Source organism: Mauremys reevesii, linkage group 2, assembly GCF_016161935.1.
Source record: "Mauremys reevesii isolate NIE-2019 linkage group 2, ASM1616193v1, whole genome shotgun sequence".
In the NCBI taxonomy this organism is placed as follows: domain Eukaryota; kingdom Metazoa; phylum Chordata; order Testudines; family Geoemydidae; genus Mauremys; species Mauremys reevesii.
In genome coordinates this window covers 87,124,723-87,150,669 of record NC_052624.1, presented here as the reverse complement: position 1 = coordinate 87,150,669, position 25,947 = coordinate 87,124,723, and the positions used below count along the sequence as shown (strand labels likewise).

Genomic DNA, 25,947 nt, shown 5'->3' with positions numbered 1-25,947 from the left:
CCGACCTCTGCGTTAGTATAATACTTGTACTATTTACTTATATGATATTGGTTGGCCATTTAATTGGATGATAAAGCACTGCTGTCAGTAAAGGCAAAGTAATCACATTCTACATATTGTACCATGAAATCTCAACTAAGCACATGCTTATTTCTATGTTTTAGACCAGAATGCAGGGTACCTAGTTATTCCTTTACTTATAGTGAGAACAGTATAATTATGTGATCTGCAGCAATTAATACCATTTGTCATTACATGGTACAGTAATTCACTGGAGCTGGACAAATAGTAGGAAACTCTCTTTGTGAGCATTTTAGCAAATCCTGAATTGGTTTGGCTGTGGTCACTCTCTGTGAATACTTGTGCAAATGAGGTTTTCTTTGCACAAATGTTGGGGAATGACTGTTCTTTGTGTGAATACCAGTATGAAGATTGTTTGTGCATTGGTGTGGGAGCTTGTCTCTATTTATAAAGCTTCAGTTGTCATTCAGGAAGCAGAAACAAAACAATACCATGTAACTGAGGTGATTAATACACCATGAATAACAAACAGGAGGACCTTATCCAAAGCCCAGTGAAGTCAATAAGAGTATGTCTACACTGCAATAAAAACACCCGTTGCTGGCCTGTGTCAGCTGACTAGGGCTCACAGGCCTTGGCCTGCAGGGTTGTTTAATTAGCGGTTAGACATTTAGGCTCAGGCTGGCCATTGGAGAGTCCCAGAGTCCAGGCTTCATCCTGAACCTGGATGTCTACACTGCAATATTTTAGCCCCACAAGCTCTGGTCAGCTGACACAGGCCATTGGAGGTGTTTCATTGCAGTGTCGACATACCCTTGAGAGTCTTTCCATTGATATCAATGGGCTTTGGATCAGGCCCATAGTGAACAGCCAAAGACAGGACCAAAAGGAACAATCCATAAGCTGGAATACACCCACATACAGTGTTTATTGAACGAGTATGTACAGCTAACACAACCATTCAAACAAAAACCTGCTCACAGATCACTTGGAAACCGAAAGAAAGAAAAGCTGTCGGATAAATTATTCACTGCAAATAGTATGATCAGCTCTAGCATTTACTAAGTGAAGCTTATGCACTTGGGGTGAACTCCTGGCCATACTGCAGTCAGTGGGACTTGTGCTATTGACTGCACTGCCACCAAGATGTCAACTCTTGGAGATGTCAACTCTTGGGTAAATCAATGGGATGCACAGATGATTTGCATCTATGGATATCAGGCCACTTATTTATGTGACTAAATATGGATTTGCATTGAAATCATCAATATCATTCTATTATGATATGGTAAGGCCCACCAGGATTTCTCCCTTTATTCCTTGCTGTCTGTTCCTTGCCACGCTCAAGCTCAATCACATAATGACTCTCCCTTGCTCTGGAGTTTGTCACTGATGCTTTGAATACAACTAAAGGAGGAACTTGAGAACCCTGCTAGACATCCCCTGAACTGTAGGCTAAGCAGCCTGCTTCTCTAATACTTCCCATCCATCTCTGTAGCAGGAAGAACTCAGGACTCAAACTCAGGTCCTCCCACAGGATGTCAAGACACACTTCCACTTTACTGTCGGTCCAGCAGTTTGTGCTTTAACTCTTTAAGCACTTAACACAGGCCCCAGCCTGGCAATGAGTTGTGTATGAGCAGACCTTTAAGACCTCTAGGCACACACACATATAGCCCCTTTGGCTTGGTGTGCGTACTTGCAAGTCACATTTTATTATGGGGAAGGCTCATTTGGTTGACACATTTATAGTTGTGCATCCAAACTGCATAGATGGTAGGAGCAGCTAGAGAATGTATTCTGCAAGAGATGAGAAATTAGAAAAAATACACAGCAAAATTAAAAAAAAAAACATTTTAAAGCTACATTTTATTTCTTAATACCCACCTGAAGTGCTGTCATGAAGGTTTCCCCCTGGAGTTTCATCCTCAAAGCTCTGGATCTGAGACAGAAAAATAATAAACAAAAGCAAAATCAGCTTATTTATTATTACAAGTGTATTTCCCCTTTTAGAATTAAGAATTTCCAACTGAAATATTGTTAAGTCTTCTTTTGGTGGCTCTTGTTTTTATTACTGTTTAGTATTTTAAGCCAGGATCTAGTCCTGGTCACCCTCCGACTCCCATATTTAACTGTCAATGCACAAAGGCCCCCTACCCCTGTACTATACATTCAAGTTCTTGCCACTGAACTGGTTCAAACAAATGCCCCTCAGAAAATGTGCCTTTATTAGCATAAATCAGACTATCGGGCGAAATCCTTGCAATGAGGTGTAAGGAAGGGCAGGATTTTGCTCAGAGAATGTATTTAGAGAAGCACCCAAACCTCCTGTATAGGGATTGGTGCCTCCATTGTGCTAGATGCTGTTCAAAACACATGCGGCTAGTTCAGCTCTTTTACCCCACTGTGCTGAACCACACCGCTTCAGAGAGGTACAACAGTGTTTCATGTGTTTCTCTGCAAGCTGGGATGGGGGAGGACAGCACTATGACCCCAGCCTTGCAGTCAGGGCTTAGCATTTTTCTTAGCCACTGTAGGACATGTAGGTAAATGTAGGCTGGGACAAAACTCTTGTAGCAAAAGAAAAACTTGAAACAGGACTCAGATGAATGAGCCTCCTCTCCATGGATCCAGAATCCCACCTCCCCAAGATGACCCTGGAAATTGGAAACCTTCCTTAATCTGCTGCCATCTTCTATGGAGGAGGCATGGCCTCTCTCTCTCTGAAGTTCCAAATGTCTGTAGTTGGTTGCTAGCTGTTTCCTCTCCCCATTTCCTTGGTTCTTCAGGGAGACCGTAATAGTTGGCCTCCTTCCCCTATCTTTAGTCTTTGGGTGGCTGGGAAGATAAGCCTGCTCCTCTGTGCATCCTATTAGAATTGCCAGTATGGGGCAGTAGCCTTTCTGGACCTCTTTCTGCAGTAATGGGACCAGACACACTCCAGCTGATCCCACTGTTGCAACTGCACACTGTTCTTATATAAGACTAGGATTGACAAATATTCCAGGTTATTCCTGATCTGCTTCCCATTGCTCCTAAAATGTATTGACAGCAGAACATCAGGGACTAGAGCCATTCCATGGAATGTGGATCAGAGGACAAGCTATTGCTTTGAATGAGCTCGTTTTTAGGACACAGAGCTTAAGGAACAACTGCTGGAAAGCACATTGGCATTTTATACAACAGTACTTGTTGACACCATTGAAGTTTTTTTGTAAAACACCTGTGCCAAATTTTTTGACAATAGTTTTAACCTAAATTGAAAATCTGAAAACAGTCTGTAACACACAGAGAAAGGGGTCTGGCTTCTCTCCCTGGTGCGGGGATATGATGTTTGAAAACATTTTACTTTAGCTCTCATGCTGGACGAGAGAAGCCAGATCTATACTGGTATTTACCATCTGTACATGCACATTGTCCTTATACAGTACATAGAAATCTACCTTACCTCTTCCATTTCAAATGAATCTGGAGGCTTGCCCTTTAGACCAGACACCCTTCTGAGCGTGTGGGTCAAGAGCAAATTGGACTCCTTCCTTGGTCTGTCTTTGATAGCCATCTCTGATGCAGAAGGAAGCTGGGGCTGCTTTATAGGTATATATGAATAAACCTGAGATTTCCCTGTTGGAGCCTGTGATAATGTCAGTGCATCATCCTCAGTGGAAGATTGTTCCTCTGTCAGACCCACCAAGGTATTATTTTCAGAAAAGCCTGTCCTGATTGCTGTGCGCCGGTCCATCTCAGCATAGGTGGGAGACTGTTCTTCTCTATCCTTGAATGAATCTGAATTTCCAGAAGCCTGAGCACTCCTTTGCAGTATTGTTGCCTGTCTAGAAGCTTTTCTGAGAAAATGACCTAGCCTTCTCCGCTTGGCTCGTGTGGCCTCAGCTTTGTCCCTCTCAATGTCCGTCATGCTCTTTTCTTCCCCATTACTCTCCTCTGATTTCTGTTGCTGGGTGTTAACACCATTCAGCAAAGAGGAGAAGGCACTAGTCACATGATCCAAGACTTCCAGTTGTCGAAAACGTCCTTGAGTTTGATGGAAAGGGATGAAAAGATCCATTGTTAAAACAGAAAAGAATAATGCAGTCATGATCTAAACTAACACTATCAGGCTACACACAGTAGTCAAGGTGGTTCAGCCTTTCCCCTCTGCTTTTCTTCAGAGAGGCTGGGAATTCTTCAAATAACAGACTCCTTTGGGAAATGAATGGCTTCTTTTTTAACCCATATTTTAAAGGCCAAATTTTGAAGAGTGGTTTCCAAAGTTCTGCAACCAACATTTGCAGGGCGTACAGAGAGAGCTGCATGAATATAGCTTTGGGAGCCTAACTTGAAACTCAAAGATTCAGCAAAGAATTTAAACATGTGCATAAACTGAACTTTAAAGAGCATTTTTCTGAGCGACACTATGGGCCCAATACTCCATGCTGGCAGTTAACACAGACTTAAAGGGCCCTTAGTGTAAATAAGAATCACTCCCTAAATGTTTTGTTGAAAAAGGATGGATTTAGGTGCTTAAAGATAAACATGTGCTTAAGTGCTTTGCTAAATTGGGGCCATGCATGTTACATGTATGTGAATTAAGATGAATTGTATATTTGAAACAATTGACTACCTTCTGGAGCATAATTAATTTTAAAACTTTTCACTGTTAATGAACACATTAAGGGCCTGATCCAAAGTTCACTGAAGTCAACCAGTCTTTCCATTGACTTCAAATGGGTTTAGGATCAGGGTTATAATGGCTTGATTGTGCAACTCTTAAATCAGGTAGTACTTATAGAAACAGTTTCATTGAGCTCATTGGGTCTACTTGTGTTAATATCACTCAGCATAATTAAGGACTGCAGAATCAAGCCTCAAGTTCTCAAATACCATAAGCCGGATCTGATTCCAGTATTACAACTGAATAGCGATTTGTACTATGAGTCACTCCACTGAGCTTAATTGCTCTACCCAGAGTACGGCGCTACTCACTGTGAATAAAGGTATCAGATCAGTACAGTTATATAGATGAGACAATATTTGCAGTTGGCTGTTATCCAAGACTTCTGTAAATGTATAAACCCTTTAACTGGTAGCGATGAAGTACTGTAATTTATTTCAATAAATAGTTCACTGTATTAACCAATACAACCCCTAAAGCTCTATTCTTGTTTTCAGAGCAACAGAAAGCAAGAAGTGCATTGTCCTCCACAGACAGCAGAATGCACGCACACAGAAGTTTCATAAGGTTCCCACAGCTTGTTAAGCTTATTAAGTCTCTGTAATTTGCTGGCAAATACTATTCCACAGCATAACAGCTAAAGGGAAATGTTTTAAATTTTCATCTGTTTTATTAAAAAAAAAATAACCCAAAGAATTTTGGAGATTTCCATCATTGTAAAATGTTATCAGGTTATTGATAAAAGGAGCTACAACACATCGGCCTGTATATTGTGCCCCAAACCCTTCCTGAGGCAATGAAAATGTCAAAAGGGCTCCTGATTCCTTGAGAAATTCACTAAGGAGATTAAGATGGCAAAGTTCTAACATTCTTGGCTTCCGTTTCTCCTAGTGAGCAGCCAAATTTATTGCATATATTCTGCATGCAGCCTGTTAGAGCCGCTTCACTAATGATTAGACTACAAGGGGATATTTAACATGGATCTGAGCTGGGCCTCTGCATGAGGGACCAGTATCATGACATATAATTCCTGACTGTTACTATTTCTCTCTCAGACTCATGTTTTTCCAAACACTGCCTGATTTTTAACTTCAGAGGAGGATTTTGCCATCCCAAAGCTTTTTAAGGATGATGACAAAGCTCTCACTAGCTCCGGTTAAAAACTAGTAATTGGATCTACCAGCATACAGAGTACACAGTGGTATTTTGTGATATAAAGGTTTTATTGGCATGAGTTTGGGATGATGGTATGACTCATTCATGGCTTTGCATATCAATGATGCCATCACATATTCCCCGAATAAAACATATATCCTCAGTATTGTACTTTGTTAGGCTGTTAACCGTGTCAGCATGTAAAAATGCCAACTTCTAATCTCTTCTGAATTATTAGTGACAGAATGGTCTAACGTTTCTAATTTAAATCAGAACCACCTTTTATAGTTTGAAATAGACTGCAAAAGCAAAACAACGTGCCAAAAACGACCGCAGTTTCTGACAGCTAATGAATGAATCAAATGATGAGGAAAAAGAGAAGCAAACAATAATTCACTAATTGTGAATGTAATCAATGCACAGGGTCAAATCCACCCCTTGTGTAACTACACCGACTTCAGCCAAGTCACTGGAGGAACCACATCAGGCTAACATTGCTTCATTGCTTAATCCTTAATACTCCCAGGAGTAATGTTTAAACATGTGAGTAAGATGAGCAGGTCTGAATTTAGCCCACATTACTTACAGAGCTTTTAGCTTTTTTCCTAAATACTAAGGCCTCAACTCTGCCAATCTGCACTCACTCAAGTAATTCTTGCACATGCATGCAATCCCACTGAAGACAATTAGACTACTCATGTGAATCAGGGCCTATTCACATTATAGCTGTCAGATCCTGATAACAGTACAGTTATCCCCACAGCCATTTACAACACAGCTGAAATCTGTAATATAGATGAGACTAAGTCAGGGGTAGTTATTAGGTGGACTGTGGGCCAAATCCAGACCACCAGATGCTTTTTGAATTAACCCTGAAATCTTTTTATTTACTACTTATCATTGTTATTGTTTTTTTATTATTTTCTCTGGAGCCCGGACCTTGACTATACTTTGACCAAGAAATTTGGACCTGGACTACCCCTGCCTTAAGGAATAGAGATGAGACACTAGAATTTGAAGTTGTGTTGTAATTGTCTCAGGATAATTATGTTGCAAACAAGCCCACTGACTCAGTTATATAGCATGTGTAATTTGGTCAGTGTCTAAGAATTTGTAAGGTCAGGTCCTTCAACATTTTAGTTTATCTTTACCTAAATCCCAAGGTAAATTGTCTAGAAGACTGTGCTATAAGGATTTCGAATCTCATAAGTAGCCATCACGGACATGAATAAGGGACCTTTGGCGGTTTTAGTGGTGACTGGAAATTTTCCAACAAAATGTTTTTTAAATGGAACATGCAGTTTCTGTAAAAATATTTCCATTAAAAAAATTAAGCAAAATCTAAATTTTTATTTACCCTTTTGAAAATCAAAATGAAATATTTAATTTTGGCTCATGTCATCTTGGTTTGTCGAACCGAAATGCTTCATTTCAAATCAGCTCTACAATGATGCACTGCAGTCTCCCCTCTGATTGAACTGCTGTGATGGATCATGGGAGTCATAAGACCACAGTATATGTTAAAGATGTAGTCTGGCTGGGGACTCCAGACCATAAAAAAGAATGGGTGCATGAGGCACCCAAACTACAACTCCCATGAGGCACCACAGAAGCTCAGGAGGACACAGATGAGTGTTAAAATGAAAGGAATTTTTTTAGATTTATGAATGTTGAAATGTTTTCTTTGGATCAAATTAGGGCTGTTGATTAATGGCAATTAACTCAAAAAAATAATTGTGATTAAAAAAATTAATCACCATTAATCGCAATTTTAATTGCACTGTTAAACAATAGAATACCAACTGAAATTTATTAAATATTTTGGATGTTTTTCTACATTTTCATATATATTGTATTCTGTGTTGTAATTGAAATCAAAGTGTATATTATTTTATTACAAATATTTGCACTGCAAAAATGATAAACAAAAGAAATAGTATTTTTCAATTCACCTCATACAAGTATTGTAGTGCAATCTCTTTATCGTGAAAGTGCAATTTATAAATGTTGCTTTTTTTGTTACATAACTGCACTCAAAAACAAAACAATGTAAAACTTCAGAGCCTACATGTCCACTCAGTCCTACTTCTTGTTCAGCCAATCGCTAAAACAAAGAAGTTTGTTTACATTTAGAGGTGATAAAGGTTTAAGAATCTGAAGTGCCTTGCAAAATCTGAGAGGGATGAGGTGCGGAGCATGCTTTCAGAAGTCTTAGAAAAGCAACACTCCAATGCAGAACCTACAGAACCTGAACCACCAAAAAAGAAAATCAACCTTCTGCTGGTAGCATCTGACTCAGATAATGAAAGTGAACATGCGTCAGTCCACATCATCAGCATGGATGCATGTCCCTTGGAATGGTGGTTGAAGTATGAAAGGACATATGAATTTTTAGCGCATTTGGCACATAAATATCTTGTGATGCCAGCTACAACAGGGCCACGAGATTGCCTGTTCTCACTTTCAGGTGACATTGTAAACAAGAAGCGGGCAGCATTACGTCCTGCAAATGTAAACAAACTTGTTTGTCTGAATAATTGGCTGAACAAGAAATAGGACTGAGTGGACTTGCAGGCTCTAAAATTTTACATTATTTTATTTTGGAATGCAGATATTTTTGTATATAATTCTACATTTGTAAGTTCAACTTTCATGATAAAGAGATGGGACTACAAGACTTGTATTAGGTGAATTGAAAAATATGATTTCTTTTGTTTTTTCACAGTGCAAACAATTGTAATAAAAATAACTATAAAGTGAGCACTGTACACTTTGTATTCTATGTTGTAATTGAAATCAATATATTTGAAAATGTAGAAAACATCCATTTTTTTAAAATAAATGGTATTCTATTATTGTTTAACCATGCGATTAATCACACGATTAATCTTGATTAATTTTTTTAATTGCTTGACAGCCTTAGATCAAATATGTTGAAATGAAATGTTTTGACCATTCTGAATAATAATTTTTTGAACTTTCGATCTCACAAAAAATATTGACATTAACAAATTTTGGTGTATTGTGATTTTCCCTGGGACAGAAATTCTAATATTTGAACAGCTCTAGGAATTTAAAACAAAACAGGAACTGATGATGGATCTTAACACATATGCCCTCCTTCTCTTTAAGCAACCTCTCCTCTGTTCCAGTGAGTCACACAATAAATATATTGAACTCTGGATTTTATCATCAAAATATTAAACTATCTTTCAGGGATATTTAGAAGAGCTTCAGAAATGCCGTATTTAACATATGCAGAATATGATACAGAATAACTTGGGGAACCTCCATACTGATGATCCATGAGTACAAACTATAAAGTTTCTCAAATCAGACATGCACAGAGAATCATAAAAGTGGAAGAGGAAAACAGACAGGAAATGGAGTGAGTGAGAAAGGAGAGAAATTCGACTGACATGTTTTTCTTCTTCTAAAGACTTGTGTTTTCTGGCTATTCATTCCCAGCAAAGTCCTTTCCTATCTGAGGATGACTTGACCTAGCTAGATTTTCTAAAGAGTTCAGCTCCTATTTACACACCACAATAAGTAGCTAGATCTTCAAAACAGCTCAGCATTTTTGGTTCTTTGCTCTTCTAAAAATCTGGCCATCTGTGTCACAATGGGAGCTGCTAGCTGCTGAGCTATTCTGAAAAATCAGAGCTGAAACCTTGGCTCCATTGAAGCGAATGGGAGTTTGGCCATTGATTTAGATGGAGCCAGGATTTCACCTCTGGCTTTTATTTAGATGCCCAAAGGATTGCTGAGCTCTTGAAAATCTGGCTCAGTGACTATACAGAAAAATCAATTATCACCAATCAAACAGAAGCATCAACAAATAATACACCAACTGAGCCGCAAATGCATTTGAAAAGGTCAGATCAGCCATTAAACTGATCTAGAAACGCAGGAAAATAAGAAATCTAACTTTACTGTGGAAGCCAAACCCACAGTTTATTCTCCCACCACAGCCACCAACAGGGAAACCCAAATAGAAAAGACTTCGCTGGGAAATTAATAGCTGGGAGATTTAAAAAAACCAACGACAACCCTAGAGAGACCACTGTGCCTAGTCAGACAGACATATCGCTTCCTCCTCTGTCATCCACTCGTTTCCTCTCTCCCAAGCTAGCTCTTAATCCTTTGCTCTTTCATTCTGATCTCTTTTCCTCTTCTCCTTCACTCTTCCACTTTTCTTCTCCTCCTTTAATCTGCCCTTCCTCCTCACTCCCTCCTTTCATTCTCACTGATTTTCTTCTTTCCCTCTCCTCTCCTCCATCTGGGGAGTTCCCTCGCTCACACTCGCTGATGTGTGGGTTTGCTGTAAACTTTTAGATGGGCACACAGGTCTATGAAACATTTTCTGTAAGGGTGGACATTTCTGTTGCATTTCTCATTCGATCATGTACTGCTTACTTGATAAAAGCAGCAAAGAGTCCTGTGGCACCTTATAGACTAACAGACGTTTTGGAGCATGAGCTTTCGTGGGTGAATACCCAATTCGTTGGATGCTTACTTGATGAAGTTTCTGAATAGGAAGGCAGCCAACATGTATAAGATCCTGCCTCAATGAGCATCTCAGGAGCAAACTGAAGCTCTTGAGGGTCATCTGGCTATCAGTGTGCAGCAGATAGGAGTGGAAGCTGTGTAAGAATAAGAATTGCAGACCTGGGAAGTGTAGTCCAGATTAAAAAAAAATGGAAGGGGTATCTGAGCAACAGGAGGAGAAAGGGAATTGTGTGATCAGTTGTGTGTGGCATATGTACTGAATAAAGTTGGTAGAAAAAAGGAAGGCAGTGTGAAAAAAATCCCCCTTTCCTTTGAAAAAATCAAAATCTGTAATTTCCAAATTTGAAAAATGTCAACCAGTTCTAATGTTGAGCCTAAAGAACAGATTCTCACCGCTCTGCTAGTGGCAGGGTGTAGTGCTGGGAGGGTGTTGGAAGAAGATGGATTGCAGTATCTTGACACCACAGAGCATTCCTAATTGCATGAGAAAGGGCAAAAAGACAGGAGTGAGTAAAGATAAGTGACGTAGTGAAGTGATCTATCTACCTTTCGTATTTATGGGGCACAAAACACCAGTTACTTGAATTATACTAAGAAACATGGGTCCAGATTTTGGTAGCTTTACTCATGTTAGATACTTTAACACTTCTTCATATGTCACTCCATTGGCTTCAGTGGGACTATTATCTGAGTTAGGTAGTCTTCAGCATAAATATGGGGGAATTTGTATTAGAAATTGGACCATAGAGATTACAAAGTGTGGTCATAATCCTAAAATCCTATCTATACTAAAGAGTAATTGATTGTAAGGCCAGAAGGGAACATTATGATCATCTAGTCTGAATTCCTGCAAAAGACAAGCCTGTGAATTCCATCGAGTAATTTCTGCATCAAGACCATAACTTCAATTTGAGCTAGAACATATTTTTTAGAAAGACCCTTCAATCTTCATTTAAAGACTTCAAAATACCACATTGGTAGGTAGATTGTTGAAATCTTCTCTTCCACATCATATCTTCCACATATGTACCTTTAGACTGTGATCAAGCCACCCCTTAACCCGCTCTTTGATTAGTTACATGGATTGATCTTCTTAAGTTTCTCACTCTAAACCAGGTTTTCCAGTCCTCAAATTATTCTTATTGCTCTTTTCTGAATCCTTTCACATTTTCAATATCCTTGGAAAACAGAACAACACTAGGTGCAAATATGTTAAAACACTGATTGTCCAAATATGTGTCTCCTAGACCTATGCTTAAAAACAAAAAAACTCTAATATGGCTTTATCATGGTTCTCCTTTGGTGTAAAGACCTTATCTGTGAAGTGCACAGTGCATGATATTACATCTTAGGGCCTTTTTACCCTATAAAAACAGTTATGTTAGAAGACCTGGTAAGATACAGTTAAAAGTCATAATTGTATTAACCATGTCAGGAAGAAGTTATGCTGTAAGTTTGCAGAACTGTGTTTATGTCCCCTGAATATGGTCCCAGGTCTCATTAATTTTCCCTCTCAAGGTCCTCTCCCTGCCTCCACTACCCCCACTTTATTTGCTGTTGTTGCATCTCTGATGAACACTTACCATATAAATTGGGATTCTCAATGTCCATACGCTGCTTTTGAGCTTCCAGAAAGACTCGGATGTTGATTCCTTTTGCTACGGAAGCATTACTAATGAATCGAGAAGGGATTTTAGTGCAAATGTCAGGTTCTTCTGTTCCAAACCCCAAATCCAGCAGAATCTCAACTGGATCCTTTTCCCAGAGCTCCAACCATTCAGTGATGCTGTGGATAAAACAAAGACAATTCATATCACTGTCCTGACATCACCCTTCTTTGTGTTTAGCTATTACATGGTTTTGCCTTTGCTCAGAAATTCTATTTCCCTCCTCCATCTCACTCTCCCCACACTACTCCATTAATGCTAGTTATATTCTTACAGTTCAGAGAGACATGATTTTTTCCCCAGGGATGCATTAGATTGGAAAGATAAGGCAGATCTAGAGTACTCAGCATGCTACAGCAATTCAGCCTTCCTCACATTGGCTCACAAACATGCCTCAATACTCACCTCTGATGTCAATGGAAAGCTTTGTATCAGGTGCCTACTAATCAGCGGAGGGCCATTTTGTTCTCATTGAAGTGAATGAGACAACTCCCATTAACTTCAATGGGAGCAAGATTGGGTGTCATGTATCTTTATTCTTTACACTCCATTTATTGGGTTTTTAATCCTCATATATTTGTCAGTCTCTAAACGGGACTAATCCCTATCTCTTTGGATTGAAAATATCTGGAAACTACTAACCTTTTCGGTGCACTAGCAAGAGAATGGGTCGAGTTGAAACTGTTCCATCTTGACATAACAGGAGTTTCTGAAAACTGATGCAGAGATCTACAGGAGTTGGAAAAAGTAACAATGAGGCGTGTTTACTCTTGGGGTCCTTTGGGATGTCATTATGATTTTTTTCCAGCATAAACATTTGCATTTTGTCTTAGTTTATAATGATACATAATATCAAGGCCTTAGAAGAAGAGCATGTATGATACTGTGGCAATACACTTATTCTCAAGAACAGTATGTTACAGTAGGTGTTAGAATGTAGGTGTTAGGTACCAGTAAATGCTAATTATAAAGGTGGCAGAATGTCTCGCTTTTGACAGATGGTGAATCTTTGGGGAACCTTTAGGGAGCACAGTTTCTCTAGCCACCTACTTCTAAAGGATATAATTGCTGTTAACAAAGTTTCAGATAGAATAGGCTCACTAAGTAGCAACAGCAGGAACTACATTTCAAATTACATCTCAGTTCTTTACATAGTTAAGGTTTCTGACTGTATTTGTAACGAACAATCTGGATAATAATGCCTGTTTTTAAGGAGCTATTCATTGTAGAATGAATATTCTGTAATCTGGTAGTCTTTTCCTAAGGTACAACTTTAATGCTGCTGTAATAGATGGACTTCGCTTTACTCACATATACCTAAGGTGATTAGGATCATTAATATAGTTATGGATGAAAAGTTGGTCCATTCTCTATCCTTCCAAACAGCCCCACAAGATACATCTTAAACAAGATTTAAATTTTGCTTATGTCTTGTATTAAGGTACTAATGTTAAAAAAACCAAAACAACTATCTACAGAAAAAACTTTGTGGTTTCTTTGAAAATATTAAATATAAAATTCCTTCCTTTATATCTAATACAGCCATGCATTGTCTGAAACCTACCTCATATAGCTTTGCACAGTCATTTGCACCATTCCTGGGTTAGCCAAGGAAACTGCAAATAAGAAAATACAATTATATTTGTACTCCTAATGCCGCTCAGGACAGAAATGTTGTCAGACAAGAACAAACGTAAGATTTATTTTATTGCATGACCATGTTATTTTAGCAAAAGCAGCAAATATGTGAAAACTTTAACTTCATTGTCACACAGATGTGAGATAGGACCCCACAGAGCATGTTAGCCACTGATGATCAACCTACCCAAGCACTGAATTGGGTTCAGTGGTAAGGAAAATAGATAACATAAGAACGGCCATACTGGATCAGACCAAATGTCCCTCTAGCTCAGTATACTGTTTTTCAGCAGTGGCCAATGCCAGGTGCTTCAGAGGGAATGAACGGAACAGGTAATCATCAAGTGATCCATCTCCTGTCGCCCATTCCCAACTTCTGGCAAACAGAGGCTAGGGACACCATCCCTGCCAATCCTGGCTAATAGTCATTGATGGACCTATCCTCCATGAACTTATCTAGTTCTTTTTTTGAACCTGTTATAGTCTTAGCCTTCACAACATCCTCTGGCAAAGAGTTCCACAGGTTGACTGTTGAGATGTTTTTGGATGTGGTGCACCATTAACAGTATATACCAAACTCCTTATATTTATGTGGAAGGATTCTTAAATGAGTTTCCCTTTTTGTTGTAAAGATCCCCAAAGACACACCTGTCCAAGCTGAGGATTAACCCAGATTCTGATCCCCAAGCTTTGTTGAAGTTTTGATTGTCACCTGAATCAGGAGGGCTAAATTTTCGTAGGGGTAAGAATAACCACACAGGGGTTATACTAGCATAACTATATCTATTTAAATTCACACTTTATCTTATACGGGTATAACTTTCCAGTGTAGACAAGCTCGTAACATCGGATCCAATGCCCAGTGAAGTCAATGCAAGTCTTTCCATTGACTCCACTAGGTTTTGGATCAAATCTGTAATGTGTTTGGGGAGGAGCTAAAACAGTAACAAAGCAGCTGAAACGGTTTTTGTTAGAGAAATAGTCTGGCTAGGAACTGGAAGTACTGAACACTGGTTTCTGGAGTTCCAAGGTGCTACAGATAGAAGTTATAAGCTACACTTTGTTTATACCATCTAATAAACTTGCTCACTACTGTAAATAAGTGAGATTAGGATACAGTGTGCTATGTCAGTATAACTCATTGCTCCTCCCAACAATGAAATAACACACTCATGGATTCAAAATCTTCCTTGCTGCTTGGAAGTTGGGGCAGAATATTTTCCCGTGGTTAACAATAGATGTCATTCTGTGGCACATGCCAATATCTTTTTACCTCTTTTCTCGAGATTTAAATATTTGCTTTCTATTAACAAAGCTTTCTCTACAAAGAAAGGAAAAATCATCCTCTCTTGTTCTCTACTGGATTACTTTCCTGCTCATAAATCCTAACACAAATTCTTGTGGTTTACTCACTGCAAGGATAACCACCAAAATTATGAACAAAAAGGATGTTGGCATTCTGTAATTGCTATGGCAACATAAACCAGAACCTCTAATAGCGAACTCTGTGCTCCATTTGAACAAGAATCTGCTACTCGTCTCATGACACAACGTATACTCTTTTCCAGTTTCATGCAATCAAAAGCTGGAGATGCATTATAAAAATGCTGGGTGCCTGTCAAAGGCAAAAGAAAAAGATGTGGGAAGTTATTAGAATTCTTCCTTGATAGGGCTTGCCAACTTTTCCTTCCAAAAGAACTTGATGCCCTGCCAACAGAAATTTAACATTATAGTAAACTTCTCAATAGCATGTATTACTGGGATTGAAACAAACACATGGACCACCAATGTAAAAGTACAGCACTGTGGAAGCTGCTGCTGCATGTTAATTTGAAATGATTGTAGCTTTTGGCGTTTTGAGTAGCCATGGAACATAACTAGTCTGTCAGCAACAGGCTTAGACACAACATAGAACTATTTATCTTTGCATCTGAGGGTACCTGCTGAGTAGACTTTCATCCATAGGTGAGCTCTCCACTTCCCTTTCCTTCTTGAGCCTTAATCAGAAGATCTGCAAACTGGCAGAGTGTGATTGTAAGGGGATATATAAAAAGAGAACCTACAAATTCTCAAACTAAGAGGCCATAAAGTAGTGTGGTACAGTAGGTATGCTTTCTGATCTCTAAAAATGCGTTTATTCTAGACTCTGAAAACATTTCATCTGATTACTGAGCTAGAATATACTTTTGGGAAAATAATGCCCTTTAGAAATCAGTCAGAAAAAGCTTATGACAACAACAAAAAAACAATAAGGTTTTTCTAAGCCAACAACAGTGCTAGTTGGTGCTGCGTTCACAGGCAAAGATGTACTTACATATGTGCAGTAAAGAATACATTTTGCAGGGAGGGACTAGGACACTTTAGCAGCACAGAAAATGCTGGATATTAAGAGACGATAAGAGGAATTTTCATTTTTAAGTTCTATACCTCTTAATTTTGAGCAAATAGGAAGTTGAGAATACCATGTTAGAATGTGAGCAGCATTATTAAGCAGTTATTTGGATCCACAGTAGGTACTCAAGATTTGAAAGCTTTGGTGGACTTACATATCTGAGAGGGAACAAGGGGTTGGGTTTCTTTGGCTCCCCTTCATGTTCCCCCATCACTGACATAACCCAGAGATCTGTTACCCTTAGTTAACAAGTACATTAGGAGAGATGTCACAATCAAAGCAAGAATTAAAGCAGATCAAATCAAATACCACAAAAACTTGGTGGGCCAGATCATCCACTGGTAGAAATCCACATAGGTATCTCCATTGACTTGAGTGGAGATGCACAAATTTACATCCGCTGAGGATCTGGAGATTAAAGAGGTCTCTGCTGAGTACTAGTTTGGGGGTCTTCTGATTGAGACTCCAGAGGGACAAGGAACGGAGAGTTTACCTATGGATGAAAGGCTCTACACAGCAGATGCAGAGACAAATGGAGAGCTGTGCCTTTTAGTATTGTACAAATGAACAACTCTTCAGAGGAACAAGACAAATGGTGAAAGGTCTACTGATTGTTTATTAATCATGGATGCGCTAGTTAATCCTTAGCCCAGAGAGGCAGATCTCCCAGATTTTTTATTGTTTTACCTGCTTTTTCTCTGTCTTGTTGTAAATCTTCACTTGTAGATAAGCTGTAAATATAAGATATGGTTTTTTAAAAAGAAGGAATTAAATCTCCATAAAAAGCATGATACTCAGCTGCTCCGTCATTAAATAGATATGGTTGGGAGATGTAGTTTCATAGAAAAGTACAGCACTAGGCATTCAATGTATATTAGAGCTGCCATGTATGTATGGTGGTGAGGAAAATGCTCCCTGTGCCCAACTTAATTTCTACCAATACATGCCCCCTCCCCCACTCCTCAAGATTCAGAGACCTTAATTAAGCACTAAGGGTCCAATCTTGCAGCCCTTGCTACGGACAAAGCCTCTGTTTATGTCCCTTAAAATTTTGCCTAAGTAAAGCCTGCAGTTTATGGTGCTAAATCTATCAAAGACTAAAATTAGGGCTTCCCCTGTCCACATGGACTAGTGAGGGAAGAGATTGAACAAAGACTTACCCTTTTTAGAGCACCCAAACCAGAGGCAGCCATAATCTGATTCCCACTAGATCCAATATAGGTGGTGGGGTGGTCACTAGCTTGCAATACTGCACTAAATGACCAAGTGGGGCATGGCTGGTGGGACAGGCTGGGTGGGACAGGCCATGGTGATGGTTCTGCCCACATTAAGCCTAGAAGGTGCTGGCATGCTTCTTACATCCTTTTATACTCATCACCATGCCTCCAGACACTGTTCCTAAGGCTGTGCCATTCCTTCTCCCTGGTGCAATTCTGTCTATGAAGTGGCAGAATGTAGTTCTAGCTCAGGGGTCGGCAACCTTTCAGAAGTGGTGTGCCGAGTCTTCATTTAGTCACTCTAATTTAAGGTTTCGCATGCCAGTAATACATTTTAACGTTTTTAGAGGGTCTCTTTCTATAAGTCTATAATATATAACTAAACTATTGTTGTATGTAAAGTAAATAAGGTTTTTAAAATGTTTAAGAAGCTTCATTTAAAATTAAATTAAAATGCAGAGCCCCCCAGACCAGTGGCCAGGACCCAGACAGTGTGAGTGCCACTAAAAATCAGCTCATGTGCTGCCTTTAGCACGCATGCCACAGATTCCCTACCCCTGTTCTAGCTACTGAAATACCTAGTCAGTGCTATTGGCTACAACTGAGCAAAATTCAGAATTTATGTCCCATGGAAAATTCCAAAATCTGTTTTCATCACAAATTGAATAAAACAGCGAAATCTTATTTTTTCTCATGGAACAAAATATTCTGAAAAATGTTGATTTGGAAATGTTGAAACATTTCACTTTGCCATTTTCTGTAGAACTAAAACATTTCAACAGTTCCGAAACTGAAGTCTGATGCCTCTATTCTTTTCTATAAACCAGACTCCCTTGGCAGAGAACATCTCCCATGATCCACCTACATCACATGACTCCCATGATGCATCACACAGTTTGACCAGAGGGTTATCCATATTGCATTATTGGAAGTACAGCCCCCCCAACCCATATGAGAGAATGGGAAAGTGCACTACAACTCCCATGAGGCAATGCACCATAATAGGGAAATATAGTTTAATGTTGAATTGATTCAAAACAAAACATTTTGAACACATCTAAAAATCAGATATTTAGTTTTGATTTTTCCAATGGAAAATTAAAATTTTTCAGCAAAATTTCAGTTTTCCTGCAGAAAATTTCAATTTTTCAGAAACTGCATTGTTCATCAGAAAATCATCCCAATGGAAAATTCCTGGCCAGCTCTACTGTTGCTATCAGTAAGTGCACAGGCATAATTTGAGGATGCAGCAAATACTTATTCAATAACAAGACCAAAACTTACAAGAACCCAGAATCCAACCAGTGGCGAATATTTTCTTCTTTAGAATCTTCTAAAAATAACAATAAAAAAAGATATAGGATCATTGGCAACAGTTTCTGATTGGTTTATAGCCATTTACCACGTGACTGAACTGCTTCATTTCCCAGTGCCATTAATCCCAGAATTTGTAAAAGCCATCCGGGGAAAGACTGCCAGTAATTTCTTTTCAATAACTTGAGTTCTTTGTAAATGACGTACCATTGTGGTAGGCACTATACAAAAACATAGTAAGAGACAGTCCCTGCCCCAAAAACAGTACAGTCTAAATGGAGAAGATGAAAAAAAGGTAGGAGAAAGGAAGGATTATTATCCCTATTTTACATATGGGGAAACTGAGGCACGGAGAGACAATTATTTAATCGCTAAAAATGCTACAATGAAAATCTGATATGTATTAATGCTTTTTTTTTTTTGCTTCTTGATGTTCAGATAAATCATCAGTTTAAAAAATAGCCTAGCTGTCACCACTGAGTCTTTAATTAATTAGGGGATTAGGATTAAAGTTCGTTGGAAGAGTATTCCCCGGAATTTTGTGCACTGTCAGATGTTAGATACTGCATTCACCAAAATATAAATAAGAGACGGTCAGAAAAATACAACAAAAATAAAATTTTAACAAAACCAGTAATTGGGGTGTGGATTTTTCACTCCCCTGAGAAACATAGTTATATCGACCTAATTTCCTAGTGTAGACCAGGCCTAAATCAGTTTAAAGCCTGTTCAAATTAAACCAGTGCAACATGAATGTAAAGAAGGCCTAGGTTTGTTTTGCATTTTTTCCCATTGTGCAGGCACACTAACAGATCAGGGCCTAAAATGGAAACAACAACAACAACAAACAAACAAGCAAAAACCCAACCCCAAAACACACACAGATTCAAGGAAACTCATGTTTAATACATCTGACACATCCTGGTTGTTTCACAATATATCAACCTATAGACAGAGCTCATCCTTTGGCTCAAGTGGGAGAGGCCTGCATTTCCGCAGTGTATGGTTTGGGGTTAACAAAATAGTTTTAAAATAGTAGATAAAACACTGATACCATTTTAGCCAATAAACATCAACCAACCAAAAAATACCCTGAAACAAATCAGTCTTAAAAAGTAAATCAATAAAATCTAAAAAGTCACAAAACAAAAACTTATTGCAAGCAGTTTACACCCTGAAAAAGGAGAAGTGCCAGGGACTCCATGAAGCCCACTAAGGACTTTGCTATTCCTCTCAGTTTTACATAAAGGGCTCAAATCCTACAGTGATAGGTGACAGCATAAAACCTTAAAATAACTAGAAATATGGAATAGAGAAGGAACAAAACTGGGGATCGATCTAATGGGAGCAACTGGCAAATATAGCAGTTAGGCAAACCCAACAAAAATAAAAGGACTGCTTTTATTGTACATTCATATACTCCCCACTTAAGGCTCTTTGGTACTGAAAAACTGTGTGACATTCTTGTTTATAACTTGTATCACCAGAGTTATTAGGAGTTATAATGCAATAGTATTAATGCTTATTACTGTGTAATTGCTTGCAAATTGCCTACTGTGGAATTATTGTGAAATGACACGATTATTTCAAGGTAGTTATGTGACTATAAGCCTGATCTTTTAGTGCAGTGTGTGCCTTTGTACTCATGTCATTAGTACAGTCACTACAGTGCAAGAAAAAATGCCATTATCCTCTGTCATAATAGGCTTTTAAGAATCCCAGGAATGCCATTCCCAGATCTCACCAAGCTGTGAAAGAGGAAGAGGGTTGTCTACTACAGTTGGAGTCAGACAATCTTCATCCAGGTGAGTCCATGATGCCTTGGCAAATAACAGGATATCCCTCTTGTTCATTTCAGGGGTACTGCGGGTCCCATGACAGTAAGACTCTGAAGCCATCCCAGGATGCAAGTTTGTGAGCTAAGAAAACAGATACAAAGAAAAGCATGTTTAATATATTTAACAAATCCTGGCTCTTTTACACTATAGCAACCTATAGACGGAGCTCATCCTTTAGCTCAAGCAGGATAGGCCTGCATTTCCACAGTGAATTTAAGGCACTGGACTGGAATTCAGGATACTTGAGTTCAATGCCTGATTCTACCATAGACTTCCTGTATGAACTTGGGCAAGTCACTTCACCTCTCTGCATCTCAGCTCCCTGTCTGTAATGCGGATATGTTTGAATTGTAAGGTTTTTGGGGCAGGGACTGTTTCTTACTATGTATTTGTACAGTGTCCTGTACAATGTATCCCTGGTCCCAGATGGTCCTGTAGGGTGCTACTGTAATACAAATTTAAAATATCTTTGCCATGGGCATTGCAGGCATATTTTACTCTCTACCAAGCTTAGCATGGTTCAGCTGTTAACCTTCCACATTTCAGTCAAGCAAATCACCCATTAAGTCTGCAGTTAAAAAAAAAAAAAAAAAAAAGTGGTCCTGACTTAACCTTCCAAGTGCTGCCGTTCAATCTGCCCACAGAGCTCCAATGCAGCAATGTTCTAACAAAGATCACTGTAGTCATGAATCACATTTTCAACAAGATTGTTTTCTCAGTGTGTGTGTGAGATGACAGATGGAGGCCAGACTGCATCAAAGATTTTAAGCGAGAAGAGGATTAAGCTGCATAAGAGCAGCTTTTAAGAGCTTTTTTTATCATAAGAGACAGAGAGAAAAGGAGAGGAAGGGGAACATTGGTTAGGTTGCCTCTCACATTTTTTAAATTAATCTGGAGATTTTTTTTTCTTTGTCAATGACAACACTGGCTTGAGAAAGGCACAGTTTAGCAGGCATTGGGAAAGTAGCCAACAGTGGGGCAGTTTAGTGACGCTTTCAAAGTTTCCTTTCAAAGTTTGTTCTGTTAGAACTATACATAATAAGCCTGGAACTGAATGTAACTGAAAAGGCAGGAGCCTACTCAGCAAAGTGTCTGTAACTAGGCTGTAAAAAAATCCCTCTGTTGTGGGTCTTTTGTGGATGCTTTTAAGGTAAATGAACTGGGATCTTAATATCCTTTGAAACCACTTTTTTGTTGTTGGCTGAAGCTCATTCATGGAACATTGGCCTACATGACCTGGTCTACCCATTGAGTTCTTTCCTTTCTAAGGTGACCTGGGTGCTTCCGAAAGAACCAGAGAGGGAAGTCCTCTATTTATGCTTCCCTACGCTGTGCTGCCAGTGCACTCCTACCTTTTCTTGGAGGGAGTCTAGTCCATTCAAACTCCTTTTGTCCAAATTACGGCAGGCAATGGAGAGGGACATAGTGTGGGGGAAGGAGATGGAGAGAGGGAAGAAGAGAACAAATGAAGCATTTCTCCCACACACTCGCACCTTGTGCACAGTCCCAGTCCTGGCACTCTGCGAGGGAAGTAAATTAAACATTCCCTACAGCAAAAAACATTTGGCTCTGTTTCCAAGTGAAGATAATCCGGAGTAATCACACTGGGTACAGAGAGACCTCCCTCTCTCTCTCCTTGGAAACATAGCAGTGTCTGGGGGGGATACATGTGAGGTCTTCTCTATGTGAACAGTTTTGGCCAACACATTGCAGGGAGACAAGGGTGAAGGACAGAGCTATGCCTTTCCATCTCTGCTTACCTGCTAGGCAGGGGAGGAGGGAGAGGCAGAGAAGTGGGCACGCAGTGCCCCCTTAGCCCTATGCCTACAGGCCCAACCTCTGTAGAGGCTGTGCCAGCGTATAAGGCAGGGAGATCTAACGTCTCCTTACACTCATGCAAGGCTACACAGCCTGCCTCGCTCTTGAGCCCATAGTGAAGATATGGGACGACAGGAACTACTGTCTGCAAGGAAGTGGAATCTTATGCTTGTCAGGAAATAAAATGCTTGGAAAGTGGGACACACAAAGGATGTAAATCCACACCTTTTACAATAGCAGAGAGTCCTGTGGCACCTTATAGACTAACAGAAGTATTGGAGCATGAGCTTTCATGGGTGAATACCCACTTCGTTGGATGCATGTATTTATCCATGAAAGCTCATGCTCCAATACGTCTGTTAGTCTATAAGGTACCACAGGACTCTTTGCTGCTTTTACAGATCCAGACTAATATGGCAACCCCTCTGATACTTTTTACAATGTGGAGAGGAGATCTCTTTTTTTTTCACTATTTCCAGCAGAAACAGAAGGTAAGATGCTGTGACACAGAATGTCTGAGGGTGAAGGACAAAAATTCAGATATAGCTTAGTTCAATGTGCCTAGTTTCAAGTTTTGTATCCGGGGGCCTGATTCTCCTGCACTTTGTATAGTCCTTTTTACCTGGGCAAAATGGGTGTAAAATACTACCAAATCCAAACTGGAGTGTGTTGTACCCATTTTCCCCTGGTATAAATGACTACACAAGGTGCAGGGCAATAGAGAATCAAGCCTTATATCTGGAGATGTGTATAGGTAACTCCCATTAGCCTTAATTATTCTTAGCAACATTAACTTTTTTCCATGGATAGTGGAAGAGCTCCTTTTGATTTCCTATTAATTATAATACATAATGATTAATCTGATAAGGTACATCTTTTCAGACAAGAGAGTCCTCTTGATCACAGTTTGGGTGCCAGAGCCACTCATCATCTGTGTGTTTTAATTTAATTGATCTCCAGAAGTAAATTTAGCTCTGCAAATCTGTCGATGAAATGAATGACTGGCTAGTTTCCATGTTCTGTGTATTTTGTTCATTTGATAAACACATTGGGAACATCTTGGAGGCTCTATTCACAAGGAAGGCAACAAGGTAGAAGTTAAAGACTCTTGTGAATGAGCTATGTACACAGGTTCTTAACTACACAAAGTAAATAAATAAACAAACAAATAAACACATCTGAAATAACATGTAGACAATTTATGGCAAGTTTTCAGGATGATCAGTCTCACTTGAAGTTGCCAGCACTTAGCAACCCCATTTTCCTTGCCACTGACTATATTTAAATTATTATTTCACAAAAACAAGTTTCTCTGGAACTCCTTTCATCACACTACATTCCTCATGGTGTGCAATATGTACACATTGACAAACATTTAAAGGAATTAGATAAATGCTTGCCAGGTATGAAAACTAGAAATTAGTTGAGAAACAGAAAATAATTATTAATGTAAAGATCTCCAAATGGAAAAGGAATGTGCCGGAAGGGTGAGTCTCTGGAATGGATATCATTTAATGTTTTATTAACCATCCAGAGAAAGGATAGAATTCAACAACCATCAAATCAACTGATAACAGTAAAATAGAGGGGTTTGCATAAAACACAGGAGGACAGAAATAAACTACAGGACAAGAACAACACCGTGGCTTGCACATAATGAAAATCAGTACTGATAAATGTAAAGCTAAGCTCCAAGGAAAGTGACATACATCACACAGATACAGACTAGAAGACAGCAGCAAGTCACAGACACTCCAGTTCAGCTAAGCACTTAAGGTCTGGCTTAACTTTAAACACATTAGTAATTCCATCTCCATTCAGCAAAGCAGTCGAGTATGTTCTTGGGGCCAGAATGGTTTATGCATTATAGGAGCAAACTAAACATACTGTTGCAATCCAACACCATTGTGGGGAAAAGCCAATGCTATTTTTAGAGATATGTCTTGGGATCACAGAACAAGTTATGTATCCTGGGATGTGTTATTGGAATACAACATATAGTTCTAAACTGATCATCTCCATTTAGGAAGGATTTAAAAAAAAAAGAGAGAGAGAAAAAACCCCACAAAGATGGCCTTTGCTATTATTACTTTGAAAATATTTATAGAATAGAATCATGTTCACCATCCTGAGTCTTCTCTCTTCTATATACACCAATATATAGCTCCAGCAGGTGAATGGAGCACAATATACGTAACCTAGCAAAAAAAGAAAGATGACACAGGATGCACAACGTCAGGAGTAGAAGGGGAGCGACATAGGTTGTAGCATGCACTTTCCTCTACCAAAGCCCTGCCAGCTCCAGGGAGGTGAGCACCAGCAGTGACCAGTCCCAGGAGGGTGGGGGGTAAAAAAAGATTTCTTGCACCCTCTTTCCCCTCCCTCCCCAGGCACCTGTGCAGAACTGGTCACAATCTAGCCCTAGAGATGGGATCACACTGGAATCTCAAATTCAAGACTCCCTCTGCCAAATTTGAATTGGAAGAGGGTTTCAGCTTCAAATTTCTGGATTTGAACCCACGATTACAGTTTTGGTTCATATCTAAACCTGGAAGGGACTAATTTTCTGGAACCTGTTTCCTGTTTGGAGGTGGACCAAGATGATGGAAATCTTATGACAACAGCCAATCTACATACACAGTGGAACAATTTTAGAAGGAGAGGCTAAGGGAGCCCCATATCAGAATATCCCTGAGGGGTGGCAGATCCTTGTTCCAATCCATTCTCTCCCTCTGGCAGAGGGGGTATTTGAATCTGGGATCTCCCACATCCCATGTGAATACCCTGACCACTGGGCTAAAAATTATGAGGGACAACCTCCAGGCCATTTTGTGTAAGCTCGCCTTCAGGGACCTGACCCAGTAAGTGAGCTCAGAGCACAGTGATCAGGTCCGTCCCACAAGTGAGTTAGGCATAGGAACACCTGTCTTCTCCCAGTTTGTGCATCACTCTGGGGTTTAGGTGTCTGGATACCTGGTGTGGTCTGCAGTGCACACGCTCAGAGGCAGAAAAGTAGGTGTCTAAGGACTGTTTACTACAAAAATTTAGGCTCAGTGATTTTAGATGCCTACAAGATTCAGGGGCAGCTGAGCAGGAGCTATGAGATTCCCAGTGTGGGCCTGATTCTGTGATTTAGGCACCTAAAGTGGCAGTTAGGTAATATGTCTTTTTGTGACCTAGCCCTCTGTACCTCGATTTCCCCATGTATACTAGACTATTTTCCACAGACGTGAGGCTAAATTAATTATTTGTTAAGTGTATTGCAAACCCTATGTGACGCTGCTGTAGAAGTGTAAAATATATACTGGGGACTAAAATAATAATATGAAATAATTCCATGGTATGAAATAGAAAACTTTTTTAAAATACAGCAGTTACTCAAAATGGAAAAAAAATTCAAATAATGCCTTATTTTTATCATGATTTTGTAGATAAAAATCTGGGGTGAATTACAGGTCACAGTGAAGTCAATGGCAAAACTTCCATTGACTTCAGCGGGGCCAGGATTTCACTACTGTTCTTATTAAAGTATAAGTACTAGTGCAATGTAAGACAATCAGTGCAGCTCTTTGTGAATGAATTCTGTGACGGAAACTGAATCTTATCATAATGTTACATTTTAATCATAATGATTTAGCTCTTAATTGAGAAGACGGAGCATAGCAGATGATAAGAACCAACAGCACTCCCCATCCCCAAAATTTTCCAT

General features: G+C 39.3%; 1 protein-coding gene across 1 annotated transcript in view; it reads right to left on the bottom strand.

Annotated features, from left to right (window-relative positions):
- ITPRID1 (ITPR interacting domain containing 1) overlaps positions 1-25,947 on the bottom strand; it is a 61,498-nt gene that overhangs the window by 35,093 nt on the left and 458 nt on the right. The window contains exons 2-9 of the mRNA XM_039525194.1: positions 20,327-20,501; positions 18,553-18,601; positions 16,739-16,782; positions 13,586-13,637; positions 12,664-12,750; positions 11,938-12,140; positions 3,470-4,050; positions 1,909-1,963 (exon numbers count right to left, since the gene is read on the bottom strand). Coding sequence (XP_039381128.1) covers positions 1,909-1,963; positions 3,470-4,050; positions 11,938-12,140; positions 12,664-12,750; positions 13,586-13,637; positions 16,739-16,782; positions 18,553-18,601; positions 20,327-20,480 — 1,225 coding nt within the window. The 5' untranslated portion in view covers positions 20,481-20,501. The remainder of the gene's footprint in view (positions 1-1,908; positions 1,964-3,469; positions 4,051-11,937; positions 12,141-12,663; positions 12,751-13,585; positions 13,638-16,738; positions 16,783-18,552; positions 18,602-20,326; positions 20,502-25,947) is intronic.